Source organism: Brienomyrus brachyistius, chromosome 9, assembly GCF_023856365.1.
Source record: "Brienomyrus brachyistius isolate T26 chromosome 9, BBRACH_0.4, whole genome shotgun sequence".
In the NCBI taxonomy this organism is placed as follows: Eukaryota; Metazoa; Chordata; class Actinopteri; order Osteoglossiformes; family Mormyridae; genus Brienomyrus; species Brienomyrus brachyistius.
The window spans coordinates 15,347,865-15,373,089 of NC_064541.1; the positions used below are offsets into that span (position 1 = coordinate 15,347,865).

Consider the following 25,225-nt stretch of genomic DNA (forward strand, 5'->3'; position numbering starts at 1 on the left):
AGTTAATGACCAAAGGAACGAGCACAAGCATAGTTCAAGGACGAAATGAGAACGAAATGATGTATCACTGATTGATTTCGTTTCATTTCTGAACTAATCAACTAGTGCATGCCGTTCACAACTGGAGAATCAGTTTCGCTACCGTCCGGTGTGATACTGACGCCTTATAAAGTCGATAAGCCCAATACAAGCATAAATATACCTTTTAGAGCTAAATATAAAAGTTTAATATTAATGAACCTCAGAAATAATTTAATCAATCTGTAGTCCTCTCTGCAAAATGGCCTTTTCATATCACGACCATGTTATTGTTCAAGCTTGTGGAGTTTCAACGTTGTTTTGGTTGACCGTTAGAGGAGATAATGCACTGGAACATACGACAATCAGACAGACAAGGGTAAGATGGTCCTTATGACTTAAAATATAAGGATTATGACTGGTTGAGTATATTGTAGCACACAATATTGTTCGATTTGAAATGAGACATAATGAGATGGCATCAGACAAATAGCTTAAACTCAATGAACCATGCAACAGGTGACATGGAGGATTATATGAAATGCAGTTTACATCACCTGAATTATCCTCACGATAAAATTAAAATCCGTAAGACCATTTTACACAATACTGGATTTATTTTTTAATAAAATTCTACGAACAATGGAAAATGCACCACACCACTAAAATGGCTGTAATTACAAGTAATATACAACACAGGAAAAGGCAATTCTGTGACATATATACACACTGAGTTTATACAAAGTAAAAATTGAAGACAAACGAGCAAAACGGGTGTATTTCCGTTACTGCAGCACATTTACATGAAAAAGCATGAGTGGATTTTAACAAATCAGGTTTATTACAATGTAAAAACAGCTATCAAGTACTCCTAATGCAGACTCCTTAACTGAATACAAAATACCATAAGTACACAATATTTCTGTAATAATTTATGAAAATATAAGCCTGGCTCCTCAAGATAACAGGAGATGTTTCTTGTAGTACAGATATGCTGTTTTAGTGCTTTCTATAAACTACTTTATAAAAATCCATGCACACGTAAGGCCTGAAGATGCACGTGTGCAATGATCGATCAACCAACATCAACTCATATCATTTCTGAGTGTGTAATGCAAGGTACTGGACTGACCCCATTCATTTGCAAGCCAACAGTTTGCAAATAATTTTTTTTACAAGGTTTCAGAATTTAGAATTTGGGAATGGGGGGTGGGGTGGGCGGGCTTGACAGGCATCTTTGGCATCCAACCATCATGGATAAAGCTTAGCAACTAATTCTTCCAATTATTGGCAGAAGTACAAAAACGATGAATAGGCAATGATATCCAGAGGCGAGACCTGTGTAGCCGCAACACATTCATAGTGGCCACTGAACAAAGTAGTAGTCTTTCGCCTGGTGGAACTGCCACTTTTCCCAACTTCGCCAAGTCCGTCATCTCCAAAGGTTCCTTAAGACTCAAACTGTGTTTAGTGGAGCCAAAGAGACATCTTCATTTTAAGGTCTTCACTTGAATATCAACGTAGTAACTAAATTAGGACACCATTGTTCATAGCTCTCTTAAAATTTACATAAACTTATTGAAATGGGCCACAGTGTGCAGATGACCGCCATAAATTAAGGCTGCAAATATCAATATATATTAATATATCCAAGAAAGGAAAGTACAACGTCAACAGGCTCATTTGGGCTTTGAGTTCTACAGCTGTATTCCACTGGCTTCTTGTGTCCTGTCAAAGCAGCAACGAAGGTATTCAGTTTCTGTATTGCAGATATCATCTGAAGCATTGCTTTGACACGCAAGCTTGAAGTGCCTCCACGCAGCGTGTACGAGACCGATGAACCTTCATACGAATACTGCAAATATGACCTGGCAAAGTCTAGCAAGGTGCAGAACGGAACGAATCCAGCACCTTCCTACTGAAGATCTTGACAAGGCTCAAATCAAACCAGAGCAGCCAAGTCAACTCAGGGACAGCGATGTAGAATCCTTCACACTCCACCTGAACCAGCTTGATCCGTATTAAGGCTCATTTTGTAACATCCCAGTCTGCCGTGGATCACGTTGAATCCGGCACAACGGCTGCACGAAACGACCGCCAACCTTTTAGAGGAGATCCTTCAACCAGTATGTTTTTTTTCCATTACATGCCATTTCCAGTGTGACTCAAAAGCTCAAGCCCATCTCTCGTAATGATGCCTTGGCTACTGTCCTTTCTATGGGAGGAGATGCCTCGTGGCTATTTTCAGCTTCCAGTTTCTTAGCAAATGATTGCCTTTTATGGTCTATGATGCCGTTTGTATCCAGTATTTACAAAAAAACAAACCAAAAAAACATTCCAAACACATTTTACATCATCTCCATTTCCATAAGGAAGCACACAATAGCCCCCCCCACCCAATGATGATATAAGGTTTAAGGTATTAAGTCCATGTGCACATTCGTAAACCACAGTAGCACATGGGCACCCAAGTCACCACTTTAACACTGTTGTATTGATGCTGTGCTGTACTGATGCAGTTTTTCCACATGACATATTGCTCTTGGGCATCACATTGGGAGGGTGTATAACCCAAATACCCTTACACAGGTAAGGTCTGTACTACAGCATACAAAGCAAAATGCATATTACAACTTACTTCCCAAGTGACATTAAGCCTTTCGAGCTAAATGTACCCACACAATATCTGTATTTCGGTAAGCACCAGACCACAGACACCCTGACTAAAAAGTCACGCGCTAAAATTTGCATGCATGGACATATATAACAGCTCCATTATGAAATCAAGACAAATGTTCAGATTATACAAATTGGTCCTTTAAATGGTTGCAGTCATCTCTGAAACCAGCAGAAATTAACCACAACCTTCCTCTTATTAGTACTGGGGAAGTGACAGTCTGAAGGGATAATATTGTAGGCAGTAAACAAGACGAGCATCGCCCTCCAAACCTCATACACTGCGGAGGACAACAGAAGAGGAAGCACAGACGGGTCTTTCATGGATTGGCCAACAGCATGACATGTTATACAGGCAAGACGAGCAGTCAACATAAGCAGGTGCTTTCATGGACGACTTGGCAAACTGGCCGAAGGGAATTAAAAAGTCACAGCTCATCGTGGACAGTGTATTCAGCATCTGAACAAACGTCAGGGTTGACAGTCATACTCGTCCAAGCAAAAAAGTCAGACAGCGCCAGCACACTTCCATGCATTAAAACAAAAAGAAAAAACAATGGAATAAAAACCTTGTCAGTTGCTTTGGTGTGCAGAATGTCAGAGCATGCAGAATTAGTCGCGGCACAGTTAGACTCCCTTTCATTCAGTCATCCAACGATTTAAAGAACATCTCAGAAGGCTTTGCGAAAAACAAACAAGATACCAACCCCCCCCCCCCCCCCAAATTACCATAATTACCAAACACTAGATCTGGTGTTTCAGCCGGGTCTTCAAGGACCCCCAGACAGTACACATTTTTTGCTCCCATTCCTCTGGCAGGAAGCGAGGGGAAGCAAAAACATGAATCTGGGGGTTCCTGAGGACCGGGCTGAGAAACCCTTATCTAAACTGCCCTTTCGTATGAAATAGTTGCTGAGCAGCAGAGTGCAGGTACAGCAAAGATCTAGCACAGCACACGTGTCCACATACAAACCCAAAATAATGGAAATGCAAGTGTATCAGCTGATCTTTCAATATCTGCTTTGTCAGATTTCCACCTGTATTAACTGACCCAATACTGAAGAGCACAACTCACAAATCAGGCACTTAAATGCAATGCGACCCAGACTCCAATGAAATGGCAAATCTGTCCACTAACAGAAACGCTGTAACACCAGCTGTGTGCAGGACTTGAACAGTTTAAGTCAGCGTAGTAATACAGCACCTGCAACGTAGTTGAATTTCCTAGCAGCAAGGACCTACGGTCGTGAAGGACTGGTCAGACAAGCCAAAGCACTCAGCCCCAACAAATCCTCCACCCCAAAATTATCAGGCCAGCTTTTCCACCAAAGGGTGCTGAGCCCAAAAAAAAAAAAAAAAAAAGTTCAAAGGAATGAGGGGGAAAAAAAAATCCATTTTCTCACTCGAAGAGACACCCTTCCCTTTCACTGTAGGGAGAAAATAAAAGCTCTTAACACACCGAACATAATGCAAGGTTTACAATATTTAATACACAAATTCATGACATTACCGAAGACTACTGTGTTTAAATATGGAAAGGTCTCTCTACACTTGGGTATCACAACAGTAAAGTTAGAGATGTAACTCAATCAATTTAAAAATATGTCATTCGAAAAGACTGGCGGTTAAGAAGGAAGCAAGAAAACAGGTCTCACAAAAAAGACATTGGTCTCCAGGACAGTGTCTTGGCAAGAAACTACATCTGCACTGGCTTGGAGCTCCTCTGGGATTGTCTCTTCAACCCTTAACCAAAAAGGAAAGTGACGACTAGTGAACTTCTATTCCTGATTTTAGCCCATGGATATTAAATGGCTATCCATCCATATTTATTTTTGTGTGCGCGTGTGTTTATTTAAAAATAATGCATGCAGCCAGCTGCAGTTACACATTCTCACCTGTGAGGGCTGCTGCAGTCCTGGTCTACACTGGCCGATTTGTGCACTTCGACTCCAACAGAGCTGTAGTGAGCAGGAAGGAGTGAGTGGGACTGTGACCCAGGGGAATTAAAGCTGGATGGTACGGGAGGCAGAGGGACTGACCGAAAGGGAGGGGAAGCTTCAGACGTCGTCTCCACTACGCTGTCAGCTACACCATCTAAGGGAGACATTCTCGGCAGCAAGTCTGGACGGCCCGAATGCATGCCTGAATTTGGAAAACAGCAAAGTCGTAAAGTGCGGGAAATTAAACTTACTCTGGGGACCTCAGAAGTTGTTGTGTAGCTCCTGCCCCAGGACTGCTTACTGCAGTACCAGGGCATTCATCGGAAGCTCAGCCTAGCTGCACTTGTGTTTAGTTGACTCCTCAGCAGCACGTGCAGCACTGCGCAAAAGTCTCTCTTAGGCACTCCAGGAAAATGCTGCTTAAATGATCTTTTTGAAGAGAAGCTACGAGCTTGTTCACATCTAAGCCTCTCCTAAAACCACCACAGCATTTCCAGCAACCATCCAAGTCTCTTGACTTGACCACTGGCACATCTCCTACGGCTAATGAATACTTAATTTAATTAATTGGAAAAGTAATTGGAGGGAGCTGGTGGTGAAATTTAACGAATACATGGAACGGCTGAGGTGCCCCTAAAGAGAGGTTTGGCAACTGAAGCGATGTTCATCCAGCCATCTGACAAGAGATCAGTAATTTTTTTGGAGAACAGAAGAAACTCTTAATAGTTTGGTATGTTAGTTTTCATATGTTCTAATACTAAATTGTGTTAACTGAGCACAAATACACTTATTACCCGGATTACACTGGATATGCAGAAGCGAAGGTATTCAGTTTCACGCTTTAAACTTTTCCTTTGGCTGCCTAAGACTTTAGCACAATGCTGCACATTTATAATGTGCTATTATCCTCACTTGTACGTCACTTGGGACAAAAGCATCTGCTGAAGTAAATGCAACCTAACATGTACGCCTTTGTGGGCCATTCAAAATTAACAGGAGGCTACGAACACCCTTCTTCTCATCTTCTCATCCTCAACTTACCACTTTCAACATCAGACTCCATGTGACTCAGGTGGGAGCGGTACACAATGCGGGAGTCGATGCCTGATGTCGTGGCCACATGCGACTGTTGGGAAGGCCCGCTGGGTACCGTCTGAGCCCTCCGCAGGCCTACCTGCCCTCCACTGCGGCTCTTCTTAGACGGCGAAGTTTTCACTGAGAGCAGCAAGGAAGGGGTGGATTTGGCTGTTATAAAACAACAGGCAAGGGGGCAAACACCAACAGGGATGCAGATGCACTTACGTGGGATCTTCTTAAAGACGCTATTGCACATGAAGCGTTGGAAACGGTCTGCGTAGAAACTTGGCCTGTGCACCGATACTGTGTCCTAGGGAAGAACCACAGGCGTCCCATGCTCAGAGCTCGAAAGGGGCTTCCGGAACCAGGCAACAAACCCCCATGCAACGAGAAGGATCTTACCCCGTCGTGCACCAGTGCCTTCCACGAGTGTTCCAGTTTCTTGGTAAACCTGAGCAAGATTTTGAGAAAAACAAACCCTGAAGTCTTACCACTAAGTGGTTCTAGGTGAAACCCCACCCACGGTCACATGACCAAGATGCGGACACCCACCGGTATGACTGCAGGATGTCGATGATGCCGATGTAAAGCAGCAACCGCTCATTCTTGCCATTGCGTACTGGAATTCCCCCCATCCTGCAATGATGGCAGTGTGGATCAATGAACGCAACGTGTGAAGCTTCCGGTGACTGATCGCTATGGGAACGACAGCCACTCACTGGTCCTCCGAGTCATGTGCCCCCTTGCCTCGCGCCTCCCCCTGAATGGACTCCATGGCCGTGCAATACAAGGACTTCTGGCCTGGTGGCCTTTTCTGATCGGAAGAAATCGCTCCTTCAGGACCGGCGCCCTCGCCGGCTCGCTCCCGGCAGGCCTGGTCCACATTGTGGATGCCCATCAGCAGACTGTAGTCCATGATCTTGAAGCTTTGCAGCAGCTGAAGAACAGAGACAGGACGTTAAGGGTCAGAGGAAATATAGAGACCAATGAAGTTTTCAGTTTCAGATGAGGGTTCTGCAAGTAATTGCCCACAAAGACCACAAACTCCCACAAGCAGAGCTACAGAACAGCTACCAGTGAATACAGGACAAGGCCAACAGACACACACCAGGCAGTCCCTCTGGATGGTCTTGCAAAGGGCATTGTAGGTGTCCTGTTCTAGCAGGAGTCCTTCAGACATGTCCTGCATGAAGTCCAGGTCTTTGAAGGTGGGCACGGCCTTCTCGCGCTCCTTGGGCGACGCACGCCGCTTGTAAGTGGAGCCTTTCAGGTCGTACTTGAGGTGCATTTGAACGGCAGACGGCAGCAGGTTGTTCATCACCACGATGCGAATGTTCTTGCCACCCGCCTGGACACAGTACAGTCCGTAGAATTTGGGCAACAGTGTACGCTTGTTCTGGTTCAGGTTCTGGAGGGTTGGGAAGGAGCCAATACAAGATATAGTAAGCATGGGTCAAGCCTTCTGAAGACAAGTAAGAGAATGACCTCCAGATCTACTGGTAGATCTCTTACATGATCGGCCAGCATTTGTCTAACACACACAAGAACACCATCACCTTACGCAAAGCACACAAACTCGTCGAACTGTACAAGGAGCAGTGGAAGACCACAGAGTAGGAGCACTGGGAGGAGGAAGAGGAAGACAAAGTGGGGGAGGCTATCAATGAAATGATGATAGACATTTGTGGACTGGAGTGCAGAGTTTTGTGGGACTGTATCACCCCAACAAAGCTGAAGCGAATTGAATTGAATTCTAGACCAAATGTTAAAGTTAAGAAATTAATGTCGTATTTTAGAAACATTCTACAGTGCAGAAAAATGCAAGGCTCAATTGACAGATTTTTTGTGAAACTGTCAAAACAAGAGACCACGAACAAAGCCGAGGCTACACTCGAACAGGCAACAGACGAACCACAGGTAATCGACGAACCAAAGGCCAAGCGAGCAAGGAGAGAGCAGTCCTGAAGTTTCCAACTGTTCTAATGGAAGGAGACTCTTTCCAAACAGTAGTCCCCCAACCCCCACCCTTCCTCTCTCCCATTCCTTCACGCCCGAACTCCTCCTTACAAAAGGTAAGCAAAGTATGAACTTTTTTACACGACCGTAAACTGATTTTTACTTTAGTTAATAAGTTTCTTTCATTATTAATGCTTTTTTTATACTACTGTTTTTCTTTGAAGATTTTACTATAAAGAACAGAAAATTAATGATCAAAAATTATTATTTGTTGGACTTAATCGGATTTCAATGCTTTCTTATGGAAAAAAAAATTACCTTGTTTTGCAGACAAACTGGTTCACGACCACTTTCCCGGGAACGGATTGTGTTCGTAAACCGCAGGCACAACTGTATTTTACCACCATTAGACCTTCCCCATCATGCCACCATACACATACCAGGCTTACATATGCTATGGTCTAGTTTAGTCTAGAAGTTAATCACATCAAAGGCTAAGTTGCTCATGAAATAATCCAATTAATCCTTTCAAAACATAACTTGGTGCCTTATTAACTGGAAACTTTAAGCTCTATAAATGCATGGCAACGAATAATTCCTGGTTTTTTAAACTGATCTCCACGCAGCTTGTTAGACAACCCACACACAGGCCGGTATGTCAGGCGCTCCTCTGATAAACATTACTTAGCAAATGCACACAAAATGAAAAACGGCACGCGACTCGCTAAAGCTTCCCTCCTTCGCTCACCATGAAGTATCCAGGCAGAAGTTTCTGCAAGAACTCTGCCTCTTTATGCTGCACAGTCTTGATGATGAATTCATCGTCACTGGAGACGTAGAAGAGGGAGCCGCTCGCGCCAGAATTAGAGAGCTCAATCAAGGGGTCGTTACACAGGGAATACTGTTACCAAAGCAAAAAGAAAACAAATATCAAAAATTAAAAATACACCACACTGACAGACAGCACCAAAGACAGACAGCGCCAGGTGGGGAGGACTGACCAGGTAGTCATCTGGCCGGATGCCGAAGAGTTCCCGAAAGTAGCGGAAGGCGATAGGGGCGTAGGTCTTGAACCGGAAATCGCTGTAATGGTGTGCTGGGGTCAGGTTACTCCCTTCACTGAAAATAGCAGAGAGCATTAATGAGGCGTGCTAATATACATGTTCCACGTGCAGATATGGACAAGCCACAGAAACACAAGTAGACAGACAAGCACAAGTGCTCGTGCAAGAACTGGGAGAGCCGAGGGAGCATAACAGAGACGAATCTCAGCCCACAAGCGGCTTCCACCTTCCATCCAGCACTACTTTCCCCACCAACCTGGGGAAGAAGATGCTCTCTACCACCACAAAGTCCTGCATGAGGACATCCCTCTCGGCCTTCTGACTCAGACTGCCCACGGTGTGCGCGATGCCCAACTGGATGGCACCTTTGAGGGCACTGGAGGTCGTCTAGGAAGACATGAGAGCTCACATGAATGGACATACACATGAACATATGCAGGATTTTAAAGTTACCCAATATGCCAGGTGCAGAAATGGACTGGGGAACCCCAGCTTTGCATGACAAAATAAAATACTTCATTGCTATTGTTAAAAACAACAATCACAGTAAATACATGCCAATGCAGCATCAAGTGCTCAGTGGCCACTTTATTAGATATACCCAACAAGGACCATGTAGGAACCAAGTAACTTCTAGGGTAGATGAGTTTGTGTTATGTGTTCAGAGAAGCCTGCACATCACTGTTATACTGAGCTGTTATCACAATACTTGTGGCCTTTCTGTTAGCTGCAATGAGTCTGGCCATTCGGCTCTGACCTCACTTATTAACAAGGCACGGAGAACTGCTCACAGGATGGTGTTTTTGTTCAAAACTTTAGATTAGATGAACTTTATTGATTCCAGGAGAGAAATTCCCGAACGACACCACTTTCAGTAAATACTAGACATGACATAAAAATCCCAGAAGGGAGGAATCGACAACCGCACAACGTTTAAAATTGCATGAAGAAGAGGTCCTGACCATTCTAATGATTAACCTTTCAGCAAGTAACCCTCTTGACCCCCATGAAACCTAATAAAGTGGCCACTGGACATCACACATCCGGAGCATATGAAGGCATGCTGAAATTTAACAAGATCTACCTGCTGCATTCAGCCGTGACCAAAGCATTTTAAACACCCAATAGCAAAACAGATCACCACCATAGATAATGAGACACTAGCGTTTGCCTTAAGTACAAATTAAGCAAAAACCTTCTTTGGAACCCCTAACCTACACTTTTAGGTATATCCAAACGGTTAATCGGAAACACGGCCTTCTCATCCTGCTAGTCAAAAGGGACCCATTAACCCTGAACAAATTTGAACAACAGAATGAACGGCACAAACAGATCTTAAGGTTCCTCAAAACAGCACATCATATGGAATACTGGGTGACCGCAGGGTGCCTCAAGTGATAAAATTAAAATGTTACACAAAAGGACAGTGTGTAGTGCAAAAAGAATAGAACAGAGCACTACTTATTTAAGTTTCATGGGGGGGTGGGGGTGGAAATCAAGATTATCCATCTGTTTTACACCAATTAGCAGTAGATGGCATTGGAATTGGACAAGGGGAGTTCATTCAATGAGCATGAGATGAAGGATATGTAGGATTCAGTAGCCATTTCCAACTGCAGAGGGCAGTTCAGAGAACTAGCTGAAGGACAGGGAAAAACAAAGGTAGATAACTGGCATCATCTAAGAGGGGCTAGCTGAAGATGGAGGTGCTGGGACAGGAACCACTAGAGCCGTTGAGGTGAGAGACAAACCTTCGATAAGCATCTGCGAATACCATGGAAGGCAATAAGTTGTCTAAAGGTTTGTCATGCAAATTACATAAAGAAACATTAAAAGCACAGCAGATATTCTGCAGCTCCACCCTTAAACAGAAGATAGACAATGATGAACTACTATAAGCAAGAGATGGATTATAACGCATCGAGCAGAAACATGTAGAAGTTGAGGATCAGGAATGCATCCCAGAGAGGCAGCTTTATATCTACACTGCGATCACTTATTTACTCCAGTGAGTAAAACCACATCTAGGCCACAGCTATTTGCAAAACTGCATAGTAAATTACTTGGCTAACTGGACAGAATTTCATTCCTCTTTATCCAAAGCGCAAAACATCGCCTCTACTGCTTAATGACGAGCATATGCACCATGAACAGAGAAATAGTCTGACTGCTGCAAAATTTCACCATCTGGGAAAAGGCCGACCAGCAAGCTGGATTACAGCAACACACATATCAGGAGCTGCACTAAACTGCCAACTGCTCCAAATGTTTCAAAATCAAAATGAATATTTGGATGCTGATCACCACCACAGCAATGCTTTCATTTTGCATCCTTTTTAAAAATGCTTCTTTACACAGATTTTGCTTGTAGGGTTGCCATTGCATGCCACATGCAAGTATGACGACCTTTAGACAAATGCTGACCTTCTTGTAGGTGGTCTCTCCTGTGGGGTCAACCCCTCGGTGACCGATGGTCTTCTTCATGCTCTGGGAGCTGCCTGGCATCTGAAAACAAAAAGGAGATACAAGGAGATGCTGAACTACTAACCAATAACAGTACCTGGCAGAATTGGAGCATATGTGACGTTATCCATCTCAATGGACCTCCAATTTGATGATCACAAGGCACACATTTAAGCAGTTTTGCTAATTTCCATTTAAATCCTAGTCCTCACACACCTATTTTTACAGAAATGTGAAACCAGGACTGGAGTTAGACACTGATCCCTCTAGATACTTCCATGTAACAAGGCTAATTATTTAAGTGCATTTCTGTTGGAAGTGCTAAATATGGTCCCAATCACAGTCTCAGGGCAACAAACTATTTCTGTATTTGCTTAAGGGCAATTTAGCAAGATCTCCTAATAACTTCCATTAGAACTAAAATGTCTCGTAAATCACTACAACCCAGCAGATTCCACTGCCTTTTACTGCAGAAATGTATTATATAGTTCTCCAATTTGATTATACTACAAGAAGCACAATAAACCATGATTCATCTTTGTACTTATCAAAATTCACTTATATTCATATGAAAGCCCTTAACTGACACTAAGCAAAAAATTTACCAAAAGCCTTTAAATGCTGTCTATCAAGCAAATCACCATACAATCCCCAAAAGCAGCCAAGTATTTCATTGTTTTGGAAAGCGCACAAATTTTAAAAAACATTCCCCATAGGACACTTAGTTGATCAAACATTTCTTCCCACATCAGCATCAAGGTCATCCTTCGGTTAATTTATTAAATTTTCTAGTATTTACACTTTATTAAACAAATACAAAATTTGCAAAAGCCTACATAACCCACTGGGGTTTTGTTTCATATAAGACAGAAAGGGACAAAATCAGCGATTTGAAAAAGTTCATTTTAGTACTTACATCTGAAGCTCCCTTTTGACTACCACCGGACACTGTGGAGAGACCAGAATAAGAGTTAAATTGCACATCTCCCTAACTTTGATGTGGGTTCAGGAAAGGCAAAGTTAACCTTCTGGATTTTCCCAGCAATGATTCATTATCTTTATTTAAATTGTGCTTGTAATCTTATTTGTATATCCATAACTAAGCACTACTCAATTTCCAAAGTCCCAGAAACACCAATATTAACACAAACATAATTAATGTAGCGCTAACCCTAGACTTAAAAATGCTGGTGCATTACATAATCTATACTTGTAAACAAAAGAAAATTTGCTGACATGCAATGACAAATACCATTTCCACTGGGGAACCAGTATTAGTGGATTAATAACCAGCTGAGTATTCAAATTAGTCTATTACATTCGTTCTATGTCCCGGCGATACTTATATTGCACAAGCTTACGTCAACCCATTTTCCCCACATTTAAGCACGGGATTAAAAACCAGACACAGGTGTCAAAACAGCAGTTACAATGGGTATGACATTCAAGAAGCAGAACTGCACAGAATTATGCTATGCGAATGAGATGACTAAACCATTACAGAAAGTGGGGCGGGCTGCCCAGAAAGGAAGTCAGGTTCCCTCCCAAAAGGCGAGCCTCTCCTGGCTGGATGGAGAACAGCCCTGTGGTTGACCCACACACTCACAGCAAATCATGGTTCTCCTAGCTCGGTTCTGCCAAGCACATATCAGGCAAAACACTTCAATCAATATTATTGTATGTGAGATTTGCTATCTGTGCATCTGCCCAGAAGCGCATAGGGGCGATTTCTGCCTATAAATATAAAACGGCATCTATATAGAAAGCAGAACAGCCGAAGTTAGCATGGGGATCACAACTAGCACATCTGTCAACATTTATCCCAAGAAAAGCTCTTGACTAGACACAGACTGTGACAGAAACTATTTCAAAAGGTCAGAGGGGAGGTATAAGTGAACATTTCATCTACAAACAAAATCAGCCTCCACGCAATGTAAACCTGTCCTGTAACATGGGTGTGCCAGGCCAACTGGAAGGAATGCAACAGTCCGATTATAACAAGAGCACTTAAAAACAAACAGGACAGCACAAACAACAGGCCCAGAGTCAGCACTGACCGACATGGGGAGAGGAAGGGAATCAGCAAATACAAAACCAAGCGAAACAAACGCAAAATGCATTTCAAAAAGGTGTTATTCAAAATATATAGTGTTGCACTATAAGCATACTCAAAGGCAGCACCACCATGCAAGTACCTCCACAAGCTATTCTTCTCCAGAAAGGAAGATTCGGGTCTGTAGAACAAGATATGTTACACAGAGCATACTGCGGATTTAACACATTTATCAGCGTTCGCGATATTTCAGCGAAGAAACTCAATTCTGTAACACTACACAGTATTAGTGAAAGGAGTTACGAGATGTCCACAAAAGCGGACGTAAGCGTGTTTTCCCGTCTCTCCACAACTTACTCTAATTCGGGTGCCAAGCGGTATTTCATGTAACACGTTCCTTCACCTAACAGTGCTCAACAGAACAAAAAAAAGTCTTAAACCTTTTATTAAGTTACACATATATTACTGGAAATAATTTACTTAATCGGTTTAACTCTGTGGGTGTCAGACCAACAGATTCCACTCTATTTCTATCTGACAGAGTGTTAAAGGGAGGGGTTTGTGCCATTTTGTCTAATATTTTAATAGAGTGGGGGTCCATCAAGCATCACTAGATGAGAGTCCCAGTATGTCGGGCTGACATTTTTGCGGGCCCGCATTCAGACATTCCCTGGAACGACCGTCGGAAACGTCAAACAACACGTTTAACAGAAACAGAATCTCACACAAGACAGCCAGTCTTCCCCTTTATTAATTTACTCCAGTAGTGATAACTGCATCGGCACATTGACACGCTACAGTCCGACTCTCATTGTCACCGATTTCCGTGCTTCGAGGCACTAATGCACTATGATCACTCGACACATGTTTTCGAAGATCAGGAGGGAGAAGTGTGCCAGCTGTCGATTTTTCAAAAAGCGAAGTATAACCGCAAGTGAATCTCACTTTAAAACTGCCTGATATTACGAACTTAATCCTTTTCTGTAGCTAGCACGCACGCCGAAAAACACACTGGCTTACGGACACCTTTTGTCTCGCCGCCACGCCATTCATTTCGCCCTCAGAGCAGCCAAAGTTTCCTCAACCCAGGACTCGGGAGGAACAACACTGGTGTTTATATATAACAAAAGCCAAATACACACAAGACCACTTTAAGCCACGCATGAGTTAACCAGCTAATTTTCTATCAACCAAAGGCTGGTGAAAAGCGGAGGGACCGTCGAAAGCGAAAGCAGCTTCGCCATGTACGTTCGTCTAAGAAAGCGGACACGTCGCGTAGTCCAGCATATAGCCGAGACCTGATGGGGCAGTCAGCGCCAAACGGCCGGGAATGGAAGAAATAAACCCAAACGGGGGAAATAAACTGGAAACGCGACTGTTTCCCCAACTTCTCCGCAGCCCTTGCATCGTCTGACAGCCAAACGACGCTATGCTCCCCTAAAATTAAGTACACGCAGAGCCTCGCCCTTTATAACCATATTTCCTCGCCGCAATTATTACGGAAACAAATGTTACCAATGAATTACAACACATGCGATATTTATCTCGTAAATGCCTCTTTTTGGATTCCGCCCGTCACAAGTTATTAGCTAGCTGGCGTATCTCCCCGGCGGATAGGATCCCGCTCGGCTAACACAGCACCGTCACGGCCCCTCGCACCACTACAATAAGCTTCGAAAAAGCCACCGCCACCCATAAAGACCAACATCTGCCCGGCGAAAAATGACAAAGTTCGGATCTAACTACCTGTAGGAGCCGTCGAGCCCGGATCAGCTGGACCGGCGGTCGCCATTTTGGTTCTTGCCCTCAGCGTCGATGTGTTTTTTTTCCTGCACCGCGCCTCACTGGATCCCGCTCCGGCTGCGGCATGCCAGCCCACCCCGTGCGGGGAGGTTAACCCGTTCGGCCACCGCTTTCTGTCCCCAAAGACGGGAACAACACATGCGACGGAGTGGAAACAGAACCAGGGCAAACAGAATGAACAACGCAAACGCATATATACACTAAAAATATAGTGAAACGGAAGTAAAACTGAAAGATTCCACGTGAAATCATTCAAAGAGAGCAAACACGAACGGTCTGGCTAAAGAATAATAAGCAGTAAAAGAACTTAGGTGATGATGATAAGGAAACTGTATTGTTTACTTGGAAATGTAGGCCTGGTTTATGCACTAGAAGATTTAGATATATGAAAAATACTCGAACCAAAAGTGGTAGGTTTACTTAATCGAATCTTGAAAATAAAGCACCCTGTATATTGTTTGCCAACAACAGATACCTCAAAACCGGATGAGTACCAAGCGGCACTATATCACACTTTGAAACGGTTAAACCTTAACCAAATATTCTTATAATTAGCAATCATATGTCATAGTTTAATTTAAAGTCAAAAGATCCTATGCAGAGTGTGATTTGTGCCCTATATTGCTTGGGCTAAGTCCCCAAGCGACCCTGATCAGGATTAATATTAGCTCTTTGCCCTGCTTGCATTGTCTGCCTGTTCACTGTAACACCCTCCGTCATTTTCATAAACTATTGAAACACTAAATTTTCTCCACCATTACTTGACAGTTACAGCGTTACCATGTAATATTTCATTATTGTTGTTGTTGTTGTTATAAGTGGGTGGGGGGGGATGAAAGTCCAATAATTCAAATAGTGCTACGAAGCGAATGACAGACTCCTGCGCGTGGGGAAAGTCCATTCAAAGCAAAGAAATCAAAAGCAGGCTCATGACGTCATATTTTTTACAAGACTGCAGTGCACGCGATCTGTCTCTCCCTTAAGAGCAGAAGGCGTGTGACCTTGTATTGGGCAATAGTCGTAATTTATGCAATAATCACTTTTGTTAACAGTAACGGTTGGATATACCTTAAAAAACCGACCTAACTTCTTAGAGTGTTTGTATCAAAAGCAAAAGCACTAGCTAAAATGTCTTAACACAAGAAATCAAAGAAACATCTATGTCAACGGTCGTCCATATCACTGATTACATAAAATATCTGCGTGTGTGTGTATGTGTATATATATAGTTAGTTCTGTGGTTCGCGAACGACCCGGTTTAGGGCTCATGTATTTCTGACGATAATTTTACTTCTTAATCTTATCTCAGTTCATAGTTTTTGCAATCGATTTTTTGAAATATTAGAAGCATGTGAAATATGAAGTCTAGAAATACTTTGTGGGACTGTGACTTTGACAAAAGGAGTCTACTCAGGCAAAGAAATTAACATTTCTTGACAGTGAATGCAAGGCATCCTAGCTAAGACCAGTTCGACAACATTTGATTCGGCTTGACATACATTTCATTTGAAACGTGAAGATGACAGTACTAATATTACTTATAACGGTTGGTGTTGCCTGCGAGCAGTTACTCAAACAGAAAAATCTCTTCTGCCATCGGCACATGGAAAGAAACACATGCCACGTATTTCACGTTTACGTTATAAAAATGTGTCTAATTTACAGGGTTCGAGTAGTCAAGGGATGCACGTGGATGTCGTACCCCCTTAGGGAAATATTCCATTTATATTTGTACAAAGCAATATCCCCCTTCCCCCATCATTATCCGGTTAAATTGTTCTACATATTTCAATCACGTAAAGGTAAATCTATACTGATGGTAGGGCTCATGCCAATCACAAATACAGCTGAATCCGGACCACGCGATTGCCACTCCCCTCACCCACGCGCCAATGATTTGACCCGTAGTTCCCTACCATCGCTCTTGAAATAATTGTACAACTCAACCACTGTTTATTTCATGCAACATATAATACTTATAGTGTTGTAGTTTTAATAATCCCCAATGGAAATAAAACTGCATAAATACACGTACTACATGTTTCTACATGTGAGATGATGTGCCCTATAAAACAAGAAAATGTGATAAAGTGTCTTAATGAGTATCCTAGTAGAGAATATGTGTTGCAGTGCCTTATTCCATGCCCTTACAATGGGTTTAACAGTCCCGATGGGTAACCTTCCAATGGAAAAGGGTGATGTTATGAAGTGCCCTTCTAGTGCACCCTTACATTGCTCTAAGTGGTCCCTATGGGCACCCTTTTAAATGAAAAAAGGGTGCTGTTATGAAGTTACCTCTGAGCCCCCACCCCCCTACATGATTAAGTGTCCCAAAGGATGTCCTTTCCAGGAGAGGAAATGGGCTGCGGTGCTGTAAAGGGTGTCCCTACATGTGTTAGAATGTGAGGAATTGTCCTAATGGATGCCCTTCCAGTGGACAAAATGTGATGCAGTGCTGTAGAGGGTGTCCCTACATGTGTTAGAATGTGAGGAATTGTCCTAATGGATGCCCTTCCAGTGGACAAAATGTGATGCAGTGCTGCAGCGGGTGTCCCTATATGTGTTAGAATGTGGGGAATTGTCCTAATGGATGCCCTTCCAGTGGACAAAATGTGATGCAGTGCTGTAGAGGGTGTCCCTATATGTTAGAATGTGGGGAATTGTCCTAATGGATGCCCTTCCAGTGGACAAAATGTGATGCAGTGCTGTAGAGGGTGTCCCTATATGTGTTAGAATGTGGGGAATTGTCCTAATGGATGCCCTTCCAGTGGACAAAATGTGATGCAGTGCTGTAGAGGGTGTCCCTATATGTGTTAGAATGTGGGGAATTGTCCTAATGGATGCCCTTCCAGTGGACAAAATGTGATGCAGTGCTGTAGAGGGTGTCCCTACATGTGTTAGAATGTGAGGAATTGTCCTAATGGATGCCCTTCCAGTGGACAAAATGTGATGCAGTGCTGCAGCGGGTGTCCCTACATGTGTTAGAATGTGAGGAATTGTCCTAATGGATGCCCTTCCAGTGGACAAAATGTGATGCAGTGCTGCAGCGGGTGTCCCTACATGTGTTAGAATGTGGGGAATTGTCCTAATGGATGCCCTTCCAGTGGACAAAATGTGATGCAGTGCTGTAGAGGGTGTCCCTATATGTTAGAATGTGGGGAATTGTCCTAATGGATGCCCTTCCAGTGGACAAAATGTGATGCAGTGCTGTAGAGGGTGTCCCTATATGTGTTAGAATGTGGGGAATTGTCCTAATGGATGCCCTTCCAGTGGACAAAATGTGATGCAGTGCTGTAGAGGGTGTCCCTATATGTGTTAGAATGTGGGGAATTGTCCTAATGGATGCCCTTCCAGTGGACAAAATGTGATGCAGTGCTGTAGAGGGTGTCCCTACATGTGTTAGAATGTGAGGAATTGTCCTAATGGATGCCCTTCCAGTGGACAAAATGTGATGCAGTGCTGCAGCGGGTGTCCCTATATGTGTTAGAATGTGGGGAATTGTCCTAATGGATGCCCTTCCAGTGGACAAAATGTGATGCAGTGCTGTAGAGGGTGTCCCTATATGTTAGAATGTGGGGAATTGTCCTAATGGATGCCCTTCCAGTGGACAAAATGTGATGCAGTGCTGTAGAGGGTGTCCCTATATGTGTTAGAATGTGGGGAATTGTCCTAATGGATGCCCTTCCAGTGGACAAAATGTGATGCAGTGCTGTAGAGGGTGTCCCTATATGTGTTAGAATGTGGGGAATTGTCCTAATGGATGCCCTTCCAGTGGACAAAATGTGATGCAGTGCTGTAGAGGGTGTCCCTATATGTGTTAGAATGTGGGGAATTGTCCTAATGGATGCCCTTTCAGTGGATAAAATGTGATGCAGTGCTGTAGAGGGTGTCCCTATATGTGTTAGAATGTGGGGAATTGTCCTAATGGATGCCCTTCCAGTGGATAAAATGTGATGCAGTGCTTTTTATCTTTGGCCCTGCCTTGAAACAGCCGGTACTGCTGTTATGGTCATTTATTATATAATAAACATACCAGAAATCTGCAAAATACTATCTTATAATTTTTCAGGAAAGTCAATTCATTCAAATTCCTGTGTAGTCTTTGATCTTCCAAGTTATGGCATCCTCTTTGTGAAGATTTCGTCATGCACACACACACAATGACAAAGCTGACTGAAGAATTAAAAAAAAAAATGCATTTAATGTAAACTGTGTTTGACGTCTTGTGTATTTAATGCAGTAAATCCAGATCACTGCACATTTCTGCATTCATTACAACAGTCACACAAATGCTAGTGGAAAAAATTAGACAACTATCAAGTCATTTATGAAAACACATCCATTTATTTCCATGCGTGGAACTACAAGTATGTCTTTACATGCTGTTTATAGGAGAGTTAAAATTGATTAGTGGGAAATATAAGTTCATTTCCATAATAAAATTTATACAAGCGAAGGAAATACAAAATGTTGATACTAAAATAAAAAAGTCAGTCCAATAACACAGATTCTTGGAAATGGAAATACAAGTCTCTCAGTGACGCAGTGACTGCATCCTTAGCTAGTAAATGTAACCCTCTGAAAGCCTTACGCTCCCAAACTCAGAATCCTTCGAATGTTATTCCCACCGAATGAGAAATTGGAGTGAAACGTGGCTCAGTTATCCGGACATTTCCTGCTCCGGTATATTGGCGTTTGAATTGCTTTACTGATGGCTTTCAGCAGTTGTCTAGTCAGACAGTTGGAGGTCCAGTGAGATGAGGGCTGCAGGCAGCATTCTGTATGAAGGTCTGAGGGCGACGTCACCTTTGCAGCGCACATGTCATCCAACATGGAATCCAGCTGTATGAGACAACCACATCCACTAAAAACACTCCGTAATCCATATTCAGCAAGATATTTACGCACAGTTTTACAAACTACTACAGCTAATATTATTCTTAGATTTGTACAAGTAGTAGCATCTTTTGACTATACAAAATGGACATGTCAGTAATACTGGTACCGCAAGGTTTTCACCGAACTTAATTTCTTTATAAGCATTCCTAGGTGCACAGCAGGTCGCCGGATCAAACGCTACTCACCCGGTTGTCCACGCAAGTCATTTTATCAAAGCCCAGCAGATGGCAGCACTCACTCACAATACGGTCAATAGGAAACGCCACAGAAAATCTGTCACAGAAAACATCGCGTCTTTTGTTATTTTGAAAATTTCCTAAAAACATGTACAGCATTCATGTGTCTTTTACTCTGTATTTCTGATATCTGAAACCGAATTCCATAGTAAGATCAATAGTGTTCAGTGTTTTGTAGGTTTTCTTCTTTTAGCCGGGAAAAATGAAAACAAACTAAAAGACCGATATCATAAACACACCAGACAAACAAAAATACTGGCAAGAGAACAACTTAATTTCAAACTTTCGGTGAATGTAAACAATAGAGTGAGCTTTCATAACAAAAAGAATGAATTAAAATCAAATAAATAAGATTCAAATCTCTTGGCCAGTTGCTGTTCTAGGGACCCAGTCCTGAGAAGCACCGATTGGACAGTGGGATGGACGGCTTGCATTGTCACCGTGAACCCGATTCGTTATAGCTTCCCAGATGTCATTCAAGAAGGCCACAGATTCCATCACCCTTACTTCTTGACGATCAGTGCGTGAGTGTCGCACACCCGGAGAGGTCTGCCTTCTTCGAATCTGAGAGGCCTCTGCAATATCATGTAGTGTGGATTGGGGGCGCGGCGAGAGAAGCAGGCATAGCGTTCCTCCTGCTCTGGGAGCTGGCAGCAGGGGTCCTGGCCTTTATCCACAGACTGCTCCTCCTTACAAAACCAGTCCATCACATCCTGCCACTGGAGAACGGGAGGGGGCACAACTGACTTAGTAAGAGTTCAGCTCTATATACAGCTAAGGCTGGTTTTGACACTGAATAACTTTTCATTTAACCCATTACATTCTACAGGAAATGATGCAGATTCTGTCTGGTAAACAGCATTGTTTTGCTCTTCGAAACAAGATGTTGATTTACTCTCTTTTAGGCACTAATATGAGACAGGTGTATGAACAAGAATCAAAGAATCTAATCGTGGGCGGGGAACATGTTCTTACGGTTTAAGTAACACCTTATGCAAGTTTACAAGGGCATTTTTCACACTTTTATTGTGTATTTGGGCAATGAAAGTTAAAAGTCAATCAATTGGCTATGAATGACTATGTATTTTAAAAGTTTCTGAAAACACTGATGGAAGTAAATTCAGTTGGAGAACATCCTTATTTACTTATAAGTAATCGTACAGCAGCACGAAGAACAAGCGTGTGAAAACATTCTCATAATGTGGTCTACAAAGCCGATATGAAATACATATGAGAAGAAAACATGTTTAGTCTCTTACACGTAGCTTCTTTCACATTAAGAGTTGCTGATTAATTCTTAAATTTAGAACGTGACACAGAGGAAATCACTGCAATACTGTCCCATGCTCCAGCATACTAGTCGTTATTTTTATGAACTGTTTCTCAAATACTTAATTCTGCCAAAGGCCCTTTTGTCCCGTACATCTGTTGTGAGCTTTAGTCAGAAGTTTCCTTAAACAACAGAAAACATGTGCCTTCCATATTCAGGGAGACTTTCATCACACGCACGCAACAACAATAGTACCCATCTGTTCCATAAAAGCAACCTCACGGCTTTTATTTCACCGGCACGAACGGCACTTACCTTTTTCTCCACACAGGCCAGTGCCGTCCTCTCTGCCTTGCAACACCTGTGCATCCCCGTCTCCAGCTGGTTGATCACCTTAAATTGTCGAGCAAGCCAGCCATAGCCGTCGCTCGGTAGGCATTTAAGCGGGTAGAGGGGGCGCTCTGCTTGACCGCCACAGATTGCATCGACGTTCTCGGAATTGGGCCGGCCAGGTGGGAATGGGATGTAAGGCACTTCATAGCTTTTGTCCCTCTCCTGCAAACTCCCGGAATCATTGCTGGGTGGGAACACGAGCCAATGCATGACTGAGCAGGCACTCTGAGATGTAGCCATGCCCTACGGCTCCTGCTCTTCCTCCCTTACACCATCATCTCTTCCATCTCCACCCTTCCCCTCCACCTGTTTCTCTCTTTACCTCAGGCAGATGCTACGGTTAAAGATGAATCCGGGCTCTTGGGGTGGTGGTATATGTAACGTAGTGCCCTGGGGTATGTAGGTGGGGTTGGGGGCGGCCTTCTCAAAACAGCTCCACCTGGAGTGCCCTCGCTTCAAGCAGCAGTGATAGTGGTTGGTCTTGATGGAGAACTCCTCATCACAGAACGTAGCAAGAGCACTTTCCCACTGTGGGAACAAGAAGAAAGTTTTTGTGATCCTATATGCAAACAATTATCTTATACATACAAGCAAAATGGCTACAGATTAAAGAAATGGCAAATGGCTAGACGTAGTGCTACTTGTCATTATATGAAATTGTTTACTTAAACTGCTCACTTGACAGTGCTATCTGGGCCATAAATGAGTCAGAAAACTAATTTGTGGTGGAAATGATTGGAAAAGTAATTTTAAGAGCTCCAGGGGACTTGATAAGGGGACTTGTAATATTATTAAAAATGTTGTGTTGATAGCACAGTTCATAATAAGTAAAAATACAGCATCTCACCTAACACCATAACCATATACATATACATATATATACATATATATATATACACACATATACACATATATATATACACACACATATACATATATATACATACACATATACATACATACATACATATACATACATACATACATACATATACATACATACATATACATACATACATACATACATATATTTTAATAATGAGGAATCGCTTAGTCCCATAAAATTACTCAAGATTTTACTTATGATGAGTGAAACAGAGTCAGTAGATGGAACCGCGCTTTGGCTAATTCTCCAGTTCTCACACTGAAGCCCAGTGCTAATAGCGACTGATTTCCATGCCTCTGTTCAGAACATGAGGCTGCCTAAAACGAACTTGATACCGCGTGCCGATTGACTCACAGCCTGCTGGGCACAGCAGAGAGTGAACGCGCTCTCCTGAGTCTCGTTCCCTTGGCAACAGCCGCTGTACCAGGACTCCACGCGGTTCATTGTGTCCGCCTGCCGAATCTGGCTGCCATATCCGGAGCTTGGGAAAGACCGGCGTGTGTAGCGGGGGCGGGAATCGACGTGGCTACACAAAAAGGGGAGGTTGTCCAAAGATGGCCTTGCTGGGGGGAAGGACACTGTAGGTATCTGTATGCGCTGACGTCCAGTCAATGTGGAGCCTAGAAAAGAGCAGAGAGAGAAGTGGGAAAGGGAAATGAAAGGACGCAAAGCACGAGGAGCACAGGGGTCGTAATTCATTTCCACAGGTTTCTTTAGATGAAATTCTTACTGAAAAGTCCCCTGTGCAAAGTTTCGCAACAACTTTCCTGGTTCAAATTCATTACAAACGGTCCCTGGGTTAAGAACACCCTACTTACGGGCAAGTCGTACTTACGGGCAAGTCGTACTTACGGGCAAGTCGTACTTACGGGCAAGTCGTACTTACGGGCAAGTCGTACTTACAGACGAACTGCCATAAAAGTTTACTATTTTAAAAATATGACTTAATGTAAGTCATCCAGTGGTTCATACTCGGGAATGCATGCACTACTTTGTGACTCTGCTGAAAAGATTGCACGATTGCAGGGGTTCAGCTGCTTGAGGAAGGCCTACCGCACCGTACAGTAAATCTATATTACATACTAAGACAAACCTTTGATTAACTGATGCTAAATAAGAACTGTATATTCCAGTTCCAACTTACCTATAAATCTGACTTACAGACAGACTTAGGGAAAGGAACTTGTTGCTACATGCAGGACTGCCTACATAGTTCATTAAGTTGCAATTAAATTAAATGTCTCATCCAAGGAGTTTAGGCTTATTGAGGGGTCTGTGTGGCAGTGACCCATGTCTAAAACAATGAAGACAGATAATGATTTATCTGGAAAATCCCGTGAACTTGTAATGCAAGCATTCCATTCCTCTTTCTCCCAAAGCTTAAAAATACTCACTGCTCTCTGTCCTGGCAAAGGCATCTGGCTCACTTTCAGAAGGCTCTGCGAAATCGAACAAATACGACATTAAATGGGATTATAACTGCACGCAGTGTATCCCAGCGCTAATACGGGATGATTCACGTACCAATGTCAGATTCCGGAGCACTGCCCCCTAAGTATGAAACATATAAAACAACATTTTCATATTACACAACACGGACACGGCAAGGAAACCTTACTGAAGCATTAAAGCTCTTATTATTATCATTGGTAAATAAATATAACCAGCAGAGCAATTCAACACAGAACAAATTCATTAGAGAATCTAGTTTTATCATAACCTTTGTATAATATTTTTTAGCAAGGACACTAACCATTTAGAAATCGGGAAAGGTCAAAGGTCACTTGTCGCTGGAGAAACGGGGAATCATCTGCAATATACACATAGGCATGCATTATATACATGTACACACGATACATACATAATGGGAAAATTATTATATTACTAGTTGTAGATAAACGATAGGCGTTAGTTGTGCGTATTAGCGGAACTATGCAGTATGTTAAATGTCTGAGATAAATAAGTGGACGAAGGGAGCACAAGCAAAGAAAATGGACTGGAATGCGTGTAGGACTGATGCGTATGGGCTCTGCAAAAGCGATGCACAGCTTACCTTCCGACGCCATGCACACCAGCAACGGGACAGTCACTGTCAGCCAGGTTCTCAAAACTCCACACCAGCCCATCGCTCTCCGTCAAAAGGCAAAGTTATCTGGGGAGCGACTTCGCTGTCTTGTTCACGCTGCAGCTCTATCTTAATCGGCTGCTAACCAGGAAACGTCTCGCAGGTCTGGGTTACCGACCAGCGCACCAAACTATGTTTGAAACCGGGGGTATAAATACTTCTGTTAAGGAAGTGTGCTCTCAGGGAAGGGGTTGACGCATGCAGTAAAAAAAAAAGCGAAAAGAGGGGGAAGGAGGAGACAAGAAAACTGGGAAAGAAAACACACTTTGCATACTTATCCAGTGAATTGTTAAGACGCACTGATCTTAAGGCGGGGCATAGCAACGGGAACGACGATCCGCTGAGTGCTTCCAACAAAAAGGGATG

At 43.0% G+C, this 25,225-nt stretch overlaps 2 protein-coding genes across 5 annotated transcripts; both read right to left on the bottom strand.

The window, feature by feature from the left end:
• Positions 1-615: 615 nt before the first annotated feature.
• On the bottom strand, positions 616-15,238 carry LOC125748912 (phosphatidylinositol 4-phosphate 5-kinase type-1 alpha-like). 4 transcript variants are annotated; one of them, XM_049025602.1, is made up of 17 exons: positions 14,994-15,237; positions 13,390-13,428; positions 12,111-12,142; positions 11,156-11,236; positions 8,988-9,118; positions 8,669-8,786; positions 8,416-8,568; positions 6,820-7,119; positions 6,431-6,648; positions 6,264-6,347; positions 6,114-6,162; positions 5,937-6,021; positions 5,676-5,849; positions 4,734-4,836; positions 4,590-4,652; positions 4,350-4,437; positions 616-4,121 (listed from the first exon to the last, which is right to left on the bottom strand). In XM_049025602.1, exons 1-17 carry the CDS (start codon positions 15,037-15,039, stop codon positions 4,119-4,121), a joined length of 1,767 nt encoding a protein of 588 aa, XP_048881559.1. In that variant the 5' UTR covers positions 15,040-15,237; the 3' UTR covers positions 616-4,118. The 4 variants fall into 4 exon arrangements, with proteins under 4 accessions (XP_048881559.1, XP_048881561.1, XP_048881557.1 ...); XM_049025604.1 differs by lacking the exon at positions 4,350-4,437; XM_049025600.1 differs by lacking the exon at positions 616-4,121 and having other exon boundaries at positions 4,128-4,437; positions 14,994-15,238.
• A 4,136-nt stretch (positions 15,239-19,374) lies between these two features.
• Positions 19,375-25,156, bottom strand: LOC125749331 (extracellular matrix protein 1-like). Its single transcript, XM_049026476.1, has 10 exons — positions 24,788-25,156; positions 24,488-24,544; positions 24,259-24,285; positions 24,129-24,173; positions 23,089-23,354; positions 22,171-22,376; positions 21,771-22,032; positions 20,693-20,904; positions 20,135-20,222; positions 19,375-19,892 (listed from the first exon to the last, which is right to left on the bottom strand). Exons 1-10 carry the CDS (start codon positions 24,858-24,860, stop codon positions 19,707-19,709), a joined length of 1,422 nt encoding a protein of 473 aa, XP_048882433.1. The 5' UTR covers positions 24,861-25,156; the 3' UTR covers positions 19,375-19,706.
• Positions 25,157-25,225: the final 69 nt, after the last annotated feature.